This window comes from Hesperophylax consimilis, chromosome 16 (assembly GCF_061612785.1).
Source record: "Hesperophylax consimilis isolate HC1 chromosome 16, BYU_Hcon_1.0, whole genome shotgun sequence".
Lineage (NCBI taxonomy): Eukaryota > Metazoa > Arthropoda > Insecta > Trichoptera > Limnephilidae > Hesperophylax > Hesperophylax consimilis.
The window spans coordinates 34559547-34577059 of NC_142851.1; the positions used below are offsets into that span (position 1 = coordinate 34559547).

The window sequence follows — 17513 nt, forward strand, 5'->3', positions numbered from 1 at the left end:
TAACTAGTTTTCCATATAATAGAATTTCGAACAATATCTGCCGATCTATACAGGGAAGCCCATTTGAATTATAAGTACCCATTACTTTGTAATTGGAAATTGATGTATGAGTTACCTTCATTACGCATGGATATTAATTATGATTATTGACATTTCTATATGACTGTGCGTGTTGTGTAGTGTGATCTCTGTTTATTATGAACGCGTGTACTTTTGTAGCATGATAAAGGATGGAAAACCCCATTTCCGTGCGCAGGCGCCAACTTCAACTCTCCCTTTGTCATCCGTCACATAATTCCTTCAGAAAACTGAAAACAACACTCACCACCCCCGGCCCCCAACCCAAACGATCCAACCACTTCTATGATTTGTGTAATATTATTTCAAAGATCGTGACAGTTTGTTAATATTCAACCGATGTTATAATAATTATTAGTGTGTTTGTTTAGTGCATCGATCGGTCCTTTAGTTTCCATGTGGACTCAACCGTCTCTCTGAGGGTGGTTTCGTGTTTCCACGTCTAATATTTTAATATTTTAAAGTGCAGTGTGGGCGGACGTACATGGAGGAAATTACTCTTTTTATTGAAGAATTCTGTTATTGTCATTTTATCGACGTTTGATACAATATAGTAGCAGTTTGAAGCTACCATGGTGATCTCAGGAGCGGAAAATTCCAGCAATGGTAGGTTCTAAATTATAAATAAATACAATGTATTCAATAATATTGTTATATTTTGTTGTGCTAACACCGAAATGAATCCATCCTTCTACTAGCATATCATTTTTATAACTAACAATGGAAATTTATTCACGAAAGTGAATTCGGTTGTTTGTATTTGAAATATGTTTCTTCCTCGGCCCTAACTGTTTAATAAAAACACAAATCGTGTATTGTGATAAATGTAGTCTTCAAGAAGTGCGGGAATTGAAATTGAAAATTTATAGTAAAAGACTGCTTTTTACTTATTTCTAGGATTTTGTTTACTTTAAAAAGACAAAAGAGCTTCAAGCTTTAAGTATACCTAATAATAATTTACTGTACCTAATTATTAATTAATATTACTTGTACATTTCGAAAGCAAACTTTCGTTAACAAAAACAATATATTTGCCATTAAATATTTGGCTGTAAAAAAGTCATTATTTAATATAAAATGCAAGACCTATCCGTTAAAATATCACAAAATTACCTCAGCGTAAAAGCAAAAAGTTTTTGTTGTTTTAAAACCTATAAAACAGCTTTTTTATTTTACGAAAATGCATTATATATTTGATATCTGTCTCGATTTTCGACACAGGAATAAGATAAGAGAACACATAGCAACAAAACATTAATCATGAAGACACAATTTTACCATCGATTTATTTTATTATTATTTTATCCTTTTTTTGTTTCTTCATTTCTTATTTAAAAGAATGAAAACTGCTTTGTCCATTGGGAATAAAAATGGAACAGTCCATTCACATGATAGGATCATCGCATGACTAGATTACCGGGAATGTGTGGTGTGAGTCACCGACCTCCAACCACTGAGGTCACAAAACAATACAAAAACACACATTTCAAGTTTACAAATAAATAACGTATAAAACTTATTAAAGTTCATGTCGTAAAAACGTGGTTTGGCGTACGCGCAGAAACTGGTTTATTCAATTATGCGTAGAACTACGCATGACTTTATTTTGAAACGACGCAAAATATTTCGCAGTATTTTCTACGAGTCAGAATAACGTTACGTTGCTCCTGGCGATAGGCAATTTGTCTAACACTGATGTTGTGTTTTTGTCGATAATAAAAATAAAAGATTTTCAAAATGACATATAAATCCACTGATTCGAGCATTTTCCCGCCTTTTGCAGGTTTGAAAGATTTATTAAGTCAATTTTATATTATATTTTATATTAATTTTTGTAAAAATATCATAAAGATTAGTACAGACCGTCTCACTAAGCAAAAGTTATTTTTTGTCTTTTGAGGAACTGTGCCATTCTGCATTTCGGACATTTAGGTCAGCCTTGCAGAATCCATCATCAGGGCATATGTTGATGGACGCTGTCCCAAGAATAAGTAGGAATGAAACAAACATATTACGATTGACCATGAGAAATAGTAAATTATATTTGTGTTGTTTAAGAAGCAGTTGACCTGACAGCATACGTCAGCGTGGTGCTGGCCTTTGGGGGCATCGTTTTATTCGCCTTTCTCTTCATCAACCGCAAACACTTCTTTCGAGGAACCCCCTCTCCGGCGGCGGTCTGTGATGAGGTGCTTCACTCTACCAAGATACAACCCACTAGCAGACCAAGGGGAATAGGTAAATACCAATTACTCGTTTCATCAATAGCATTGGGGATAACTCATTGAAGATAATAAACCTCATTTTAATATTTACTCATTGAAGAATCTAATCATTCAAGAATTGATTATGAGTCATGTCAACAACTCCGAATTAAATATGAAATAGTTATAGAAGATAATGTTAAAAAGGTAATGAAGTTGCAATAGCTCTATCGGAAGAGATGCCTGTATCAGTGCCACTAGAGGATTTTTACCTTTTTATTTTGTGTCTTCTGTCTGTTTCATATTTTCATTGATGGTTGTTAATATTATAGTCATAAAAGATTAAGTATTAAAATAAATAATAATTTAACTTGTATTTTTCAGAACGAGCATTTTCCTTTGATGCTCCAGGAACCATTGAAGAAGCTGAAGATGATCATTTGCTTTATCCCTCTCCGGTAGGCCTCCATGCAATAATTTATTTTTTTAATTTAGTAAAATAGACCTTAACGCTTTAAATTTGTATTTACCCAACTTTAGTTTGAACATAATATTTACACAGTTTTTGCCGCATGATGATATCAAGTTCTTTACGAATTAATTATGAAAGTAGTTTTATGAGCCCTTATGAGTGAGTAAACTAGAATAATTATTATTTTCGACGCTATTTAAATTTGTGTGCTTCATAAGTGCTTAGGGCTCTGGAAATGAATGTACTGAGTTATCTTTTTAAGTTTTATGAAAGGTGTTGTAAAAGAAAATATACAGAATCCGAACAGGTAGGTCTTTGTAAAAGCCCAATGTTTATGAAAAAATGACAGAAATAAATCTATTAAACGAATCAAATACTTGTCAAGAGGCAATTTAATATAAATGTATGTACGAATGAGAATGAAACAGGGATCTGGTATGACAGCTATCTTGGATTGTTCTTCAATAAAACTCCAGAAAGAAGTGCAAAAAACTGTTGTCCTTTTCTTAGATTTAATTTAAAATGGCAGCTGGAATATACAGTCTGTATTGAGAGTAGGAATCTTTCTCTACTAGACCTTGATGAGCTATAGTATGTATTTAGTTAGCTCTGAATTAATGCCATCTGTGTTCAGCACAGATAACTAATATATAACATATCACAGTTTATAATTAATTTCAAACGTTTTTTCCAGCCACTCTCCCTGCAGAGCTTCACCGACATAGAGCGAGGGGACAAGCTGGGGCTGTCTATAGCGCGGCCTGAATCCGCCTGCACACACAACTCCATGGAGTCAACACTACGCGAGACCTGGATTGACTCCGTAAAGCCCGTCTCCTCGGAGCAGAGCGCTCGCATCGAGGCCTACCACCAGCTGGCCCTCAACCAGAGCAGTGCTGATAGCGATGCCACCAATCAGGATGTGAGCATTCAACTGTTTAATGTTTGTCCTCAAGCGGAGGGCTCCGTTGTACCCTCTCTTTCTGTCATTTGCCTCGTTTATGAGAAAGAGGGGAGGGTACGATAAGGCTTTTAGCGATATACATATAATCAAGTATTTGGGTGGATTTTCATTATTCAATCTGAGAAAATAATTACATTTTTGGGATTTAAAATTAATAAGCTTGATTCATAACAATGTTAATGTTGTAATGAAATTAGAATAGGTTGATTGTAAATTATTTATTACTACTCTTTCTTCCATGGTACAATTTTAAAGAGTAGGTAAGTACCTAACAACGAGAAAAAATCAAAAGTCGGAAAAATACATTTTATGAGATATAATTAGACATCTAGTTTTAACGTATTGTGGAAAAATTATGTGACGAGTGTTAGTTAATTGAGAAAAATTAACAGTAAAAAAAATATTTTTCAGTGTATCGTGGTCCTATCGCACGAAACACTTTCCTCCCCTGGAAACTGTGGTTCTCTGGAAATAGCCTTTTTGTACGATGCTCCCATGAGAAAGATGACAGTGCATGTGCTGCAGGCCAGAGAGATGCCACTCAAAGTCTCTGGACAGCCAACGCATACACAGGTTTGTGTAGATTTAAACTACATGTTATGGATTCGCCAGTTCAGAAGAACAAACCATTTCATTTTCTTTTTGTTTGCCAACAGGTCCGGTTATTGATGTTACCAAGCAAGAAACAGAAACACAAAACTAAAATAAGGACCGGTGAGAATCCCCAGTTCATGGAAAGCTTCCTGCTTCATCGTGTCAATCCAGGTATAATATTTAGCAACCAATAAATATTTGATTAGATTTGTAATGATTGTGTTGTTAATGGTTTTTGATGATAAATACACCTTCATCACATGTTCTTTCTTTTGACTAAAACTCTTAGAATCAGGAATTAGTATGTAGGATGGCCTGGTGGCCAATGTCCTCTCTATTATGCTCTCAAAATCTCTCTGTTTCTCGAAACCTCGTAGTTCCCACCATGGAAGGATGACACCATGAACAACCGACATCTGTTGGATAACTCTATAATCTCTAGAATCTATCTACACTAGAGCTCTCTATGTCTTGTAGCTTGAACTATAACAAAATGTTAAATACTACGCTGGCAAATCGAACCTACAGAATTAAAATAAACAATGAACTTGAGAATCTAATTGAGCATGAAACCATTATAAGATTCTGTAGGTTTAAAAACCGTGTTGGGCTGAATATGTAGAAGGAATGTCAAATGTCTAGTATTTGGCAATCAATTATTACATAGATCAAAGCATATATTTTATTTGTTATCAAAATCGTATTTAAATCTGTGTTATTTTTTCAGAGGAAGTAAATAGCATGGGAGTGAGGTTCCGGGTGTACGGGTGTGAAAGAATGAGACGCCAAAGACTGATAGGCGAAACTGTGGTTCAGTTCTCCACACTCCGACTGGAGCTAGAAAACTCCATGTGGTTAACTCTACAACCAAGATCCAATATTACGGTAAAATATTTTTTAACAAACCCCATAACCTTGTAAGAAACTCATTGTTTTCATTTTTGATTTGTTTTTTTTTCAGATTCTAACTATTCATTCTAATCTGATAGTATAAGGACGGGCTGTTTTGGAGAATCTGAACAATTCATAAAATTTCAACGTTCATTTTCCAGTTCCGCGAAAGATTTTTTCAAGTTCTGTTTTTATTTCAGTTCTGTCTAGCCAATAACCTATAATGATATATTAACAGAACTTGCATAGGACTTTCACAGACCCCGGAAATGAACGTTGAAATTTGATGAATTGTTCAAATTCTCCGAAACAACCCGTCCTTAGTATCTGAATGCTTGAACAGTTTTGATTGTTGTAGACGGAAGTGGCGCCCTCTGTTATTTTCGAAATGAACCGTTGAAGTTTCCAAACAGAATCCCTGATGAGAAAATGTCAAATTTTTTTTTTACAAAACGTAGGATTTTCCACCAAGCCAAAATTTTTCGATTTTCTTATTTTTCCTGAAGATTTTTTTTCAGAAAAATAAACAATTTCCAACCATGGAAAAATTCTAACTTTCACATAATATCAAAAAGGTAATCTTAATATCTATATAAAAATTCAGACTGATAACGTTTGTGCTCGCAAAACTCAAAAAAAGTCGCCCGACATCGATGAAAATTTAAAAGTTTGTTTTTGTTAGTGCCAGGAGTAAAGGGATGTTTAAATGGTAGAATGGTGAAGTTGGGGATGCCCGAGGAATAATTAATGCAATATCTCTGCACTGGAATGAGATACGGGGTTGAATTAAAGTCCATGTAATGTAGTTATTTAACAGTAATATTATGGTATACAATAGTGAATGGTGTAAGAAGTCAGAGGCGCCCAAGAAAGACATTAGCAATAGTGAAGCATTTATTTATAGAATGTAGAGAAAAGTCGAGAAACGCCAGGTACACTTCAGCTAGTGTTTTTATAAAAATTTACCGAAAGGATTTTTTTCAGAAACATTTAAAAAAAATTTAAAAACTTATTTCAAAAAGATAGATGTTTTTGTAAAAAAATTCGGGCAAAATTCCAATTTTCTTTGAAAAATTCAAATTTCCCAAGTTGTAAAATTTCCAAAACTTCACATAATATCAAAAAGATTAATTTCTTTAAAAAAAAATCCTTTTGAAGACTTTGATTATAATCTCAACTCAGAATGAGATGAGAAATAAGTTTTCCAGCATTCCAGATTACCCGCCACTGTCAAAAAATAAGACAAGACACCATATTGTTTGACTGTATTATTGGTGTTTCCAGCTTAGCGGATCTTCGTGTGACCTGACAAGCCTGGGCAGGTCTGATAGTGTCAGCTCGTGCTCCAGTATGCAACACGGTGGCGTGGCCGAGATGCTACTGGGACTAGCCTACAATGGAACCACTGGACGTTTAGCCGTTGAGGTACGCATTATTTTCTTACATTATTATTTGTTATTTAACTACGTTTGCGAGATCAATGGGATTATAATACTGTTCTATCAATATTTCTTAAAATCAGAACATCCATAAGGATGGCCTTCATATACACAGAGTCCGGAAACTCGTTGTACAAGCACTAAACTGGTGAATCTATTTCACATTTGGAATCGATTTTGTGGTAAGAAGTCAGCTGTTTAGTTTATATTATAATGCGTCGAAGCATAGATCCTGCTCCAAAAGATTTTATAATGCGTCGAGGCATAGATCCTGCTCCAAAAGATTTTATAATGCGTCGAGGCATAGATCCTGCTCCAAAAGATTTTATAATGCGTCGAAGCATAGATCCTGCTCCAAAAGATTTTATAATGCGTCGAAGCACAGATCTTGTTCGAAAAGTTTTAACCCTTTAGTTTCCGAAAAAAAATGAAAAAGTTTTAAAAAATACCGAAATACTCAAATCGAAGATAAAAAGTTTTTTGGGGATCTCTATGTGATGTAGATTCACCAGTTTCTCGCTTGTAGTGTGAGTTTCCGAATGTATGAAGAAGAATAATAATAGAAGTAGGTTAGTAAATATTTATTTTAATATAGCAACTGAATTGTCGTCAAACGGAACTTCCCTTTCCGTACCGTGTAATCTAAGTGAAATATTTCGCCACTAGGAACAGATTTTACATTCAATAAATACTCGTACCAGTGCTCATTACTAATTACATTCTAGTTACTTCAACTTGTTTTTATATTTAGTTGATGATATATTTTATTTTGTTATATCATTGTTTTAGGTGATAAAAGGAAGCCATTTCCGAAAGTTATCAATAAATAAAGCGCCCGATACTTATGTGAAACTCTGCATGGTGAGCAGCCTGGGCCAGGAGATGGCGAGGTCCAAGACCACCACCAGGAGGGGGCAGCCCAACCCGCTCTACAAGGAGCTTTTTCTATTTCAGGTCTGTATACATACTATACTCCTTATTTGCTTTTTATAAAAAATAAAATTACCAATCCGCCACCCCAAAAACCAGAAAAGTATCCAATTAGCGAAAGCAGTGGATTATAGTACATACATACAAAGTATGCAAAAATAACATTTATTTCACAAAATCAAACAATGATCCCTATCGATCTTTCGTAAAATTTCAATTTTTCAGTTTAAAGTGTCATGTTTTTACGCTTGCGAGAAGACTCCATTTTGTAAACTTATTCAAACAAAACACGTGGCAGAACGAAACAAACAGAAGCTCCAACGACATTTCCTAGAATACACAGAGGACAAACTGAAATTACTCAATCAACAATAATGAACCCTGGTGACTGGAAAAATGGTCAGCTCTAGCAAGCTAGATGGCAGTAAAGTAACTGAGTGTGTACAAGTAAGATAACTTAACCCGTCGGTGTACAAAGCTTGTAGCCCTAAAACATGTGGCAGAACAAAACCTCAACGAACGGAGCCCCAACGACATTTGCTAGAATACAGAGGACAAACAGAAATGTCCTAAAACAACAATAGTGAATCCTAGTATGTAACTGGTAAAATGGTCAGCTCTAGCAAGATAGATGCGGTATTGTAAGTGAGTTTGTAAGTGTAAGATATCTTAACCTATTGGTGTACTTGGCTTGGCGCTCGAGTCTATGCACACAGTGGACTACTGAATTTTACATACGAATTAGAGCTTGATTTTGTGCTTTCAACTAGTAAAAATAATGGCATAATATTTAAGGGCGGAAACGGTTTACACATAGTTCCCGTGAGCACTTAGGCCATAGGCCCATTGTACTATCTCCCAATCATTCTACGTCAATCCTTTAACAACAACCCAGTCCCTTTAACAAAGTTCACCAGAGTTGTCATTAGGTATGTGGCTATGTCTTCTGGTTCTACTGTATGTCTCCCCAGGTATCTGAGCCTAGTTCCCACCAGGGCAAGACATTGCCACCATAGGTGAATTGGAGTCTCTTCATCCTCTTCACATTTCCTGCATCTATTGGGGTTTTCCACTCCCACTATCTGCATATATCTCCTGAGATAGCAGTGTCCCGTTAGTAGTCCTACCAGTTCCCTCAACGAGTTTATGTCCATATCGAGCAGTTTCTTGGTTCCTCTAGGGTCTGGTCCTTTTATGAGTATTGGATTGGATTGTCACATTCCAGGTGCCCTCTCCCATTCTTTGCAGTGCTGGGATTTGACCCACCTATCATTATGTAATTTTGTGTGGCAAGCTGCTACTCCTACGGCCGGCTCGGATCCTACAAGTGGTGCTTTCGCCCCTTTCCTTGCTAGTTCGTCAGCCCGCTCGTTGCCCTCAATACCGCGGAATATAGTAGTTGATAGATAATCGAGCGGCGGATTACTGACAGAATACTCTCACATTGAGAGGTTTAAGGACAAAACTGTGTTTTTACTTATGACGGCAGTACTTTAAAGATTTCTGTAACAAATGTTTTGTGTTTGCAGGTAGCTCTGTTCCAACTGAGCGAGGTGACCTTGATGGTGTCGGTGTGGTGGAGACGGAGTGTGAAGAAGAACGAGATGGTCGGCTGGTTCTCCCTCGGCCTTAACTCCTCAGGCCGTGAGGAGTCGGCGCACTGGCGTGACATGCGCGAGAACAAGGGCGAACAGATCCAGCGCTGGCACGTCCTCATAGATTCCTGATTTACGTAACAAATGGATGTAACCTTCGTCTGGGTTACAACCGCTTTTTACCGTGCGAAAGATCTTTTGCTATTTCCCATCTTGATGTTTGAAAGGTGAAGCTTTCTTTTGGTTGACCGTGTATTCGTCGCTCATGACGGAAGAGCCGGGAAAGTTGAACCGCAAAGATATCTCCGTGCGAGATCTTGTTGGCAGGCTGTTTTCTGCTAATCCCATTATTGGTTCAATTGTGCAGCTACTGGCAATATATTAATGCTGATTGGTATGGCGCGAGATTCCTTAATAGCCTACTGATTACATCAAGTCTTGACAGTGCAAATTGAACTGTTTGAATGTATCTTAACAGAACTCTGATATATTTCAATACCGGATGAATGAAGGCATTCGTTTGTGTGGTTTAATGTCTGTGTGATTCTCACTCACTCACACACGTTGTGAGCTAAATTAATAATATGGTAACTAAATGAATTTCCAACGTTTTCTACATGGCTAATATACATCCATATTATATTATAGAATTATTACACCATTCTCTTTCATCACTCCTTTATCAGAAATTATTCTTAATGTCTTTATAAACAGTTAAAATAATAACTAAAATGCTTTTTTTTACCTGAAAATAAATAGATGAGTAATAAATTAAATTTACCTACTAGTTTTAGATAGTCAATTTGTTTTCAAACATTGTTCATGGAATGTATACCATTCAATATTATTCATGGAATTTATACCAATCAATATTGTTCATGGAATGTATACCATTCAATATTGTTCATGGAATGTATACCATTCAACATTTTTCATGGAATTTATACCTTTCAATATTTGATCTTAATCTTAGCATTCATGAAACTAAAATAATAATAAATTGCATGCTAGAATTTTTGACCATTAATAAAAATAAAGCTAAATAATAAGAATTATTCTATAATTGAATTGAAGAATACATAATAATAATTATTACTTAATACATTTCCATTTTTATACAAACATTGCCTTCATAAATAAAAAATAATACATACATTTTATTAAGTCATGAACATTTACAAACATAACACAAAACCAATAAGGAATTCATTTGCTAGACTCTTATTGACCCGTAATAGTAACTAATTAAATGCACATCTGTTAAGGAAATAACAAAAATAATCACTGTATATCTTTTGATGCAATTTATAGAAAAAATAAGATTATTTAATGGAGTCTATGCACAAATATAAGAATATATACAATACTCTTAAACTTGCACCGCTTTTTAAATGTGTTTCATCTATATTAGATAGTTGTTTGGAAAATGTAACTTATTGAATTGAAAGAACTTATTATAGAAAAGGTTTACATAAATAAATATTTGCCAATTGACAGCTTAAACAATTTTCTTCTCCAAACAATTATTTGTAAAATACGACTTAAGGTTTTTTGGGCAATGAATGCCAATTTATAACAGAAAAAAACGACTTAATATCTCAAATTTCTTATTAACTCTAAAACTCTTTTGTAGTATTCTGGAATAAAGTATATACTATATAGTTATTATAGCTTAGCACACATTACTTGGTGCTTTGTTTCATAAGAATAAACAAATAAATGCAAACTTATCTAGCACACTTCAAGCGGGCCAGGGTCAGGTTCGAGAAAATGGATTTTGATTTGCTCCGCTATATCTTAATAAATATTCTTCTACCCACGAGACAAGAAGATATTATAAGAAAATGGGATACTTGTAACAATGTACATATTTATAGTTGGGACCCTTACAAAAAGATTGATATACAATATTCACATAGAATTATCGGACAGCAATGCCTATACAGCCATTCAAGTAGGAACAGAGTAAAAGGTAAAACTATCCTTCCCATGGGAAGTGTGTTCATATTTGGTATGTTTCATCTGTCAAACATAATGCCAAAATGTAGTTTATATTTGCAGGTGAATTATGAAGAATTTCTCATAAAGCCAAATGGTGCGGTCAAAATATTTTCCTTGTCGCATTTAAGAATGTTTGATGAAAATAATGATATCTCAGTTCTTTTGTGTAAAGTTATTGCTTTTATTGACTAAGGTTATATGTATCTATTTAATGAAACTCATCGGGAACTAAGAAACATTCAGAGTCCCTGTTTCAAGTATTTTTACATAACTTTCTTACAAATGTCTGTTTTGGATGTAAGTAGCTTTGTATGGCCAGTTGTTATTTGTAATGAGTAAAAGATTGCTTGTAGTTATAGACTTAAGCAGTTAGATATTGTTTTATTTATGGATGTCCTCCGTGGTTGAAGGGTAAAGCTCTCTAACACGAATTCGGAGGTCCGGGTTCAATGCCCGGCATGTGCGTGTTTTCCATGTTTGGTGATCATATTTGAATAGCCAGGTACTTTCCCACCTTCCTCTTTCCCTTTCCCATCTCCTACCCTATCTCCTATCTCCATCTCCTATCTCCTTCCCCTCCCTTACTACCTTCAGCCACACAACACACCCCGATTGGGGATGCCATAGTCTCACTGGCTCCAGTCATTTGGGAGCAGTTGGGACCCTTGTGCGGTATTCACATTAAAAAAAATTAAATGAAGTGTGTGTAATTACCAATTTTATGTAATTACCAAATGTACGTAATTACTAATTGTATGTAATTACCAATTACTCTATATAATTACCATCAGTATGTAATTACTAGACATCTGGTTATATGCATTTGCTTATACATAATTCACTTTGAGTCTTTGCATATTAGCACCATAAAATTCTTCAAAATATGAGCTTTTCAAATTAGACATTTTCGATATTCTTAAAAAATTTACCACAAATGGTTACAAAAGACATATTTCTGTCTTTATCTTATAATTTAGGCATATAATGTATAGTTCATATTTTGCCCTTTTGATAGTGCATATAAACCGATATCTAGTAATTATTATTACCAATAAATTTACAAAACCAATTTTGTGCAACTACTAAGTGAACCATCCAGCTTTAAGAATATTATGTTGAAATAACAGGAGTTTGATCTGTTGAAACAGTACAGTAGTTAGGATTTTAAGTTCAAGTACCTTGCATCGGTTACTATAATTAGAGCTTGTAATTGTTGCTTCTACATAATTTTTACAGTAACTTGTTTTCTAAGTTTATTATTCTAAAGTAGCCCCAAAGAGAGGTTGTACATACGTTATTGATGATAAATCTTCCTTCTAACATGTCTTTTATGAAAATGAAAAAAAAATTTACAACCTCATTCTGGGACTATTATATTTTCAATTCAGTAAAATTTCAATTTATGATTATAAAAATAACATGAAAATATTTTCTGATTTTCTTCTTCGTTCAGTATTGAACCATTCAACTTTTTGGGGATTTTGATAAAATTATTATTTAAAATTTTATTTAATTTGTCTTTCAATATGGTTTGTGTCAAAAAAACCACTGAGTAAATAATATCCTCAGAAGAGAAAATAAATATGAACTGGGTGTAGGGGAACAGGACTCATTGCCCTCGCAGCCCCTGTACGGCAAGCGCCCCCCGACGACCCCCTACAATGCACCCTGTTGCTCTCGAGGCTACCACACCTAGATATACCACTCAACCAACATTCCGCTGGATTTCACCATCCCAGGTCTGGGTTATTTCCTTCTAGGAATATTCCCTGCTTTGGGAGTAGCTGATTTAGAATCTACAGGCATATTTGGGTACAATAAAACTTCCCTACTCTGAGTACTTCTAAATATGCCAAATTATTAAAATAACATTTTGTTTCAACTTAATTAGTACAACAAACCCGCTATAATAGTGGGTTTAGACATTTCAATTTTCGTTGCTTAACTTTTATTGAATGATAAGATTTCTAAGGAAAAACTTGATAACAAAAAGGTTCACACTTGTCTATATGCTTTCAAGTATCCAGCTGATCGGCTAAAATTGAAAAGTCTGAACCCGATATAAGGGAATTTAAGGCGAGCATGGGCGAACGATATGCTGAAATAGGCCAAGTCATGAGAGGTCTGCCACAGGATTAAACAAACAGTCGAAACACGGGAAATATATTCATTTTAACTAACTAACGTCATTGAACTAAGTATATTGGAACATTGTACTAATTAAGTTTAAACAAAGTGTTGGATGTAAGCGGAGTTATTACTTGTTATAATAATTAGGTAAATATATTGTTTTTATTTTTGAAGTCACAATTTTTTTTTAAATCTAAAATTAAATAAAACTTTAACACAATGTTTCAAAAATTCACAGTATTTAGTTTTGCCTTTTTAAAATACAATTTTTTTATCAAAATATATTATTATTTTACTAGAATGGCAGAAAGTTTGAAAGTGATAGGTTATTATTTATAACAATGAAAGTTGCATTTATTAAATACCACTAACGTTGGTCACTGCTTTTAAATTTTATGTGCATACTAACAAACAATTTTATGTTGTGGAGACAGTTGTAATGTGACGTGCGTTATGGAATGAATGAGTTTTTTTTTCATTGTGTTGTTTGCTAAACTGTTAGTATATTTACGATTAACAAATTGCTATTATTGTACGGCATTGAATAAAATATGTCTCAACTATTATTGTTTTTGTAAATGCTTCGATAAATAAATATGATTTAAAAAAACATTTCTTTATTATTATGTAATGGCGATGCAAAAAATCGTGCATTTTTGGTTTGAAAATTTGATCACTTAGATTAGAAATGTTATAGATGATTTAATTAAATACTGCGAGCAGAACAAATTTTGACCTATGCTATAAGTAATGGAGCATCTTTCAGGCCTGTAAATAATAAAATACTTTGAGGTGTAAAATCTTCTACCTTATTCCTTTCGAAAATGGTTTTGTTGTCTTTGAAGGTACACCCACCCTGTCCCACCCCGGTATAGGTGACTTATGGTCACCCCTTCGGAGCTCTCGCATGAATCTAATTTTTTTGAATAAAAGGCTCTACAATTTATATAAATGAAGCTAGGCCTTCAAAGTCCCCGCATACGGTGTTATGAAGCGGTATGCAAGCGCTTACAAGTACTAAACTAAGGACAACACAGAAAAATAAACAACAAAAAAATCAAGATTAAGTGTAGATAGTGTGGCAGATAGTTGGTGGAGGGGACCCACACTCCAGTACCTGTAAACACATAAAAGTAAAATAAACAATAGAGTGAAGGGGGAGTTTCGCCGAACCACGACTGGCAGTCCTGTTGAGAAATTGGTGGTGGTTGGGGCGACTGGTGCAGGTCAGGACTTCCACACCCCTTAGCCGACCACCCGATGGTGCCCTGAAGATAAGTATTGGAAAAAGAGGGATAAAACCCTAAAGAACTTAGGGGAAAGAAGCGTCAGGAGGTCGGAGGCAGGGTGGAGGTTACCCCAGCCCGCACAGTCACCCCTCTGACCACCAACGCTCATCAGGGGTGGCGCAGGTGATTGGCGGAGTCCCCCGGTAAGAAAGAATAATAAGAAGCTCCAGTCGTGCATGCGGGGACGAGGCCCGTTATCCAACCCCTAATGGGGAAAATAAACAAAACAAAACAGACAACGGAGTTCAGTTCTCGCCTGTAAACTCGTTGCTGTTACTAAAAAAAAAAGAAAAGAGAACCGGAAAAAATACATGTAAAAAGAAGAGAAAATAAGAGGAAAAATGAAAAACAATAATCAATCCAAAAAGTGCCACATAAGGGCAACGGTAAATAAGTAAAAACAAAAGTAAAGGTGTAAAAATAAGATCTGCATGGTCTGTAAAGAGGACAGTAAGTATTGAATAAGATAACAAAATAAAGTAAGAGAGATAATTAGTAAACACAGATATATAAGAGTGCTTACAGTGTCTGTAAAAAGAAAAACAGTGTGTTAACCTTAGACAGGGAAAAAGAAACATATGAAAAGAAAACAGAAAATAAGAATTAAAAAGTACAAGACAAGTTAATTAAAAAAAAAAAAAAACAAAATATAAACGAATGGAAATCATCTGCAACAGCTGGTACAGTAAAAAAAAAGAAATAAGATAAGAATAATAAAATAAGAAAAACAGAATAGCATATACAATAATGAAAGAGTTGTAAAATAATAAGTCATGGAGCAGGAGCAGTACACCGGGGGTTCCCAATTATTACACTAGTCAACGACTCTAAGCACAGGCCATCTCTCAACCCAGATCCTAGTAAACTTCCTCAAACATTCGAAATTCACACTGTTAGAAACAAGATCGGTGTTCCACACCGGTCTAATGGGGACATTCAGACCGTCTATCATTTCGTCTCTGGCATCCTTCAAAATCTCACAGTGCCACAGAATGTGCTCGGCCGACTGGTAATTATTGCCACAAGCGCAATTGGGGTGGGTGGACAGGGCAAGGCTGTGAAGCCTTCCCCTGAATTCCCCATGTCCTGAAAGGAGCTGCGTAACGTGATGGTCCAGTTTGAGGAAGGCCCCTTCCATTCTGAGTTTAACTGAAGGGAAGAAGGAGAAGGTCCATCTTCCCTTGCTCGACCTATCCCAACGGACCTGCCACTCTTTGAGCGACAGGTCCCTCATCGTTCGGAGCAGTCCTGGGAGAGTTCCTGGTCCACCCGGTGTCAGGACGACACCAAGGTGGTTGGCCGGGGATCCACGGATTAATCGCTGCTTCGTTAACACCTCCCTAATTTCTAGATCGATTGGTAATATACCAGCCAAAATTGGCAAAGCGTCCGAAGCAACGGTTCGATATGCCCCAGATAGTGCCAGCACAGGCCAGTGCCAGGTTTTGTTGTCTAATAATGTAGCAAATTTAAGTTCTTTATACTTATGATTATATGTGTCAGATAATTTGTGTCTGAAATTCACAAAATAAAACAACAGCCATTTTGGCAATGTTTATTTTGCATCATTGATAATGATACACCCGCTGTTTTGAAAAAGCTGGTGTAAAGTGGGAATTTTTATTTAAGTTTATTTAGAAAACATACAGTCAGTTATACATGTAAATTAATTTTACATTTAATATGGTGAATGTAAAATAAACCAGTTAAGTTCCATTTAAAATCATTTGAGTTATAAACGAGTCTACATTTCTTGCAAAATCAGTGTAAAATATTATTTCCGTGTGGGCAAAAGGAGGGGGGTATGGCGGCTGTCCATGTCGCCTGAATCCTACCAACTGCGAACAAACTTAACGAACGGAGTCGTCGGTGACCGGCGGCTGTGCGGAGCATTTGGGTTAGCGGCAAACATTAAAAAGCCAATTTACACGACTACTGATTATGGTAAAACCCTATTTAATGTAGAAAGGTTATACCATTGCTTTCCCTAAATTTTCCAGTACGATTTGTACAATATCTCAGCGTGCTTGTCGGCATTTTGAAGTTATCGCCAGAGACCTCTGCCCGGCGAGCACTTGTAACCTTCTGAAACCTGTGCAACCTGTTGTATCTCACAGCGGACAATTAACCTATTTTTGTAGCCACACTTCGAATGCCATTGTTAGCCCTATCTATATACCACAATGTTTGCAATATTTTTTTTGTGGTTACAGATTAGGAAGCAAGTAGATATTAAAAGTTATAATATTACCTTATATAATCAAAGAATATTACATATTATAAGTAAAAAATTAATGAAAATAATAGATAGACAATTGTTTTGAATTAAGTACATTGTAAGGTTAATTTGATTTTAAACGTTTTAAGGGTACCTACAGTAATACAATACATCAATGGGTACAGTGTCAATGCGTATTGACAAGATGTGTCAATACGCACGCAACACGCGACGCACGTCTTCTGTCATCGGCTCTCGATAGTATTCATTTTAATCGTTCGTTCTAGTCTATTTACAAAATGGAAGAGTTTGGTGATATCATTCAGTCCCTGATTAAAACGGTCGATGTTTTGAGTGGCAAAATCGAGGGTTTCGGTAGCGAACTGACCACGATTCGTTCAATTTTAAGTGACGGTAGTGCTAAAATTGTGTGCCCTTCATGCAAGTACCCGGACAACGTAACTGCAAGTACTCCCCAGGTACTAGCGCCGGCGCCAGACTTAAATGTGTGTGTGCGCTCAGCGTACGGCGATATCACTAAGCAGCTGTCTGGGACACCTCCACCGCCCGGGCTCCCCGGCCCCACCCCCGCTCCTGCTATTACCTTAGCCGCTCTAGCCGGCCAGACTCACCTTCCCGTTAGCGGCGTCCGGCCGCTCACTATCCGCAAAATGACCACAAGATCCACTGCTAAAAAAGGAAAACCGG

The 17513-nt window shown here is 35.8% G+C and overlaps 1 protein-coding gene across 3 annotated transcripts; it reads left to right on the forward strand.

The window, feature by feature from the left end:
- Positions 1 to 275: 275 nt before the first annotated feature.
- On the forward strand, positions 276 to 10062 carry Syt14 (Synaptotagmin 14). 3 transcript variants are annotated; one of them, XM_089640777.1, is made up of 10 exons: positions 276 to 684; positions 2137 to 2316; positions 2667 to 2740; positions 3449 to 3676; positions 4130 to 4291; positions 4375 to 4483; positions 5040 to 5197; positions 6488 to 6628; positions 7432 to 7596; positions 9102 to 10062. In XM_089640777.1, exons 1-10 carry the CDS (start codon positions 651 to 653, stop codon positions 9297 to 9299), a joined length of 1449 nt encoding a protein of 482 aa, XP_089496903.1. In that variant the 5' UTR covers positions 276 to 650; the 3' UTR covers positions 9300 to 10062. The 3 variants fall into 3 exon arrangements, with proteins under 3 accessions (XP_089496903.1, XP_089496904.1, XP_089496902.1); XM_089640778.1 differs by having other exon boundaries at positions 2140 to 2316; XM_089640776.1 differs by lacking the exon at positions 276 to 684 and adding an exon at positions 1758 to 1861 and having other exon boundaries at positions 2140 to 2316.
- Positions 10063 to 17513: the final 7451 nt, after the last annotated feature.

Bases quoted from the DNA above. Each gene is read 5' to 3' on its own strand.
- Syt14 (XM_089640776.1), top strand. From the start codon at position 1,816: ATGACATATAAATCCACTGATTCGAGCATTTTCCCGCCTTTTGCAG. The intron at 4,292-4,374 runs GTTTGTGTAGAT...GTTTGCCAACAG, and splicing joins GACAGCCAACGCATACACAG to GTCCGGTTATTGATGTTACC. The intron at 6,629-7,431 runs GTACGCATTATT...TCATTGTTTTAG, and splicing joins CTGGACGTTTAGCCGTTGAG to GTGATAAAAGGAAGCCATTT.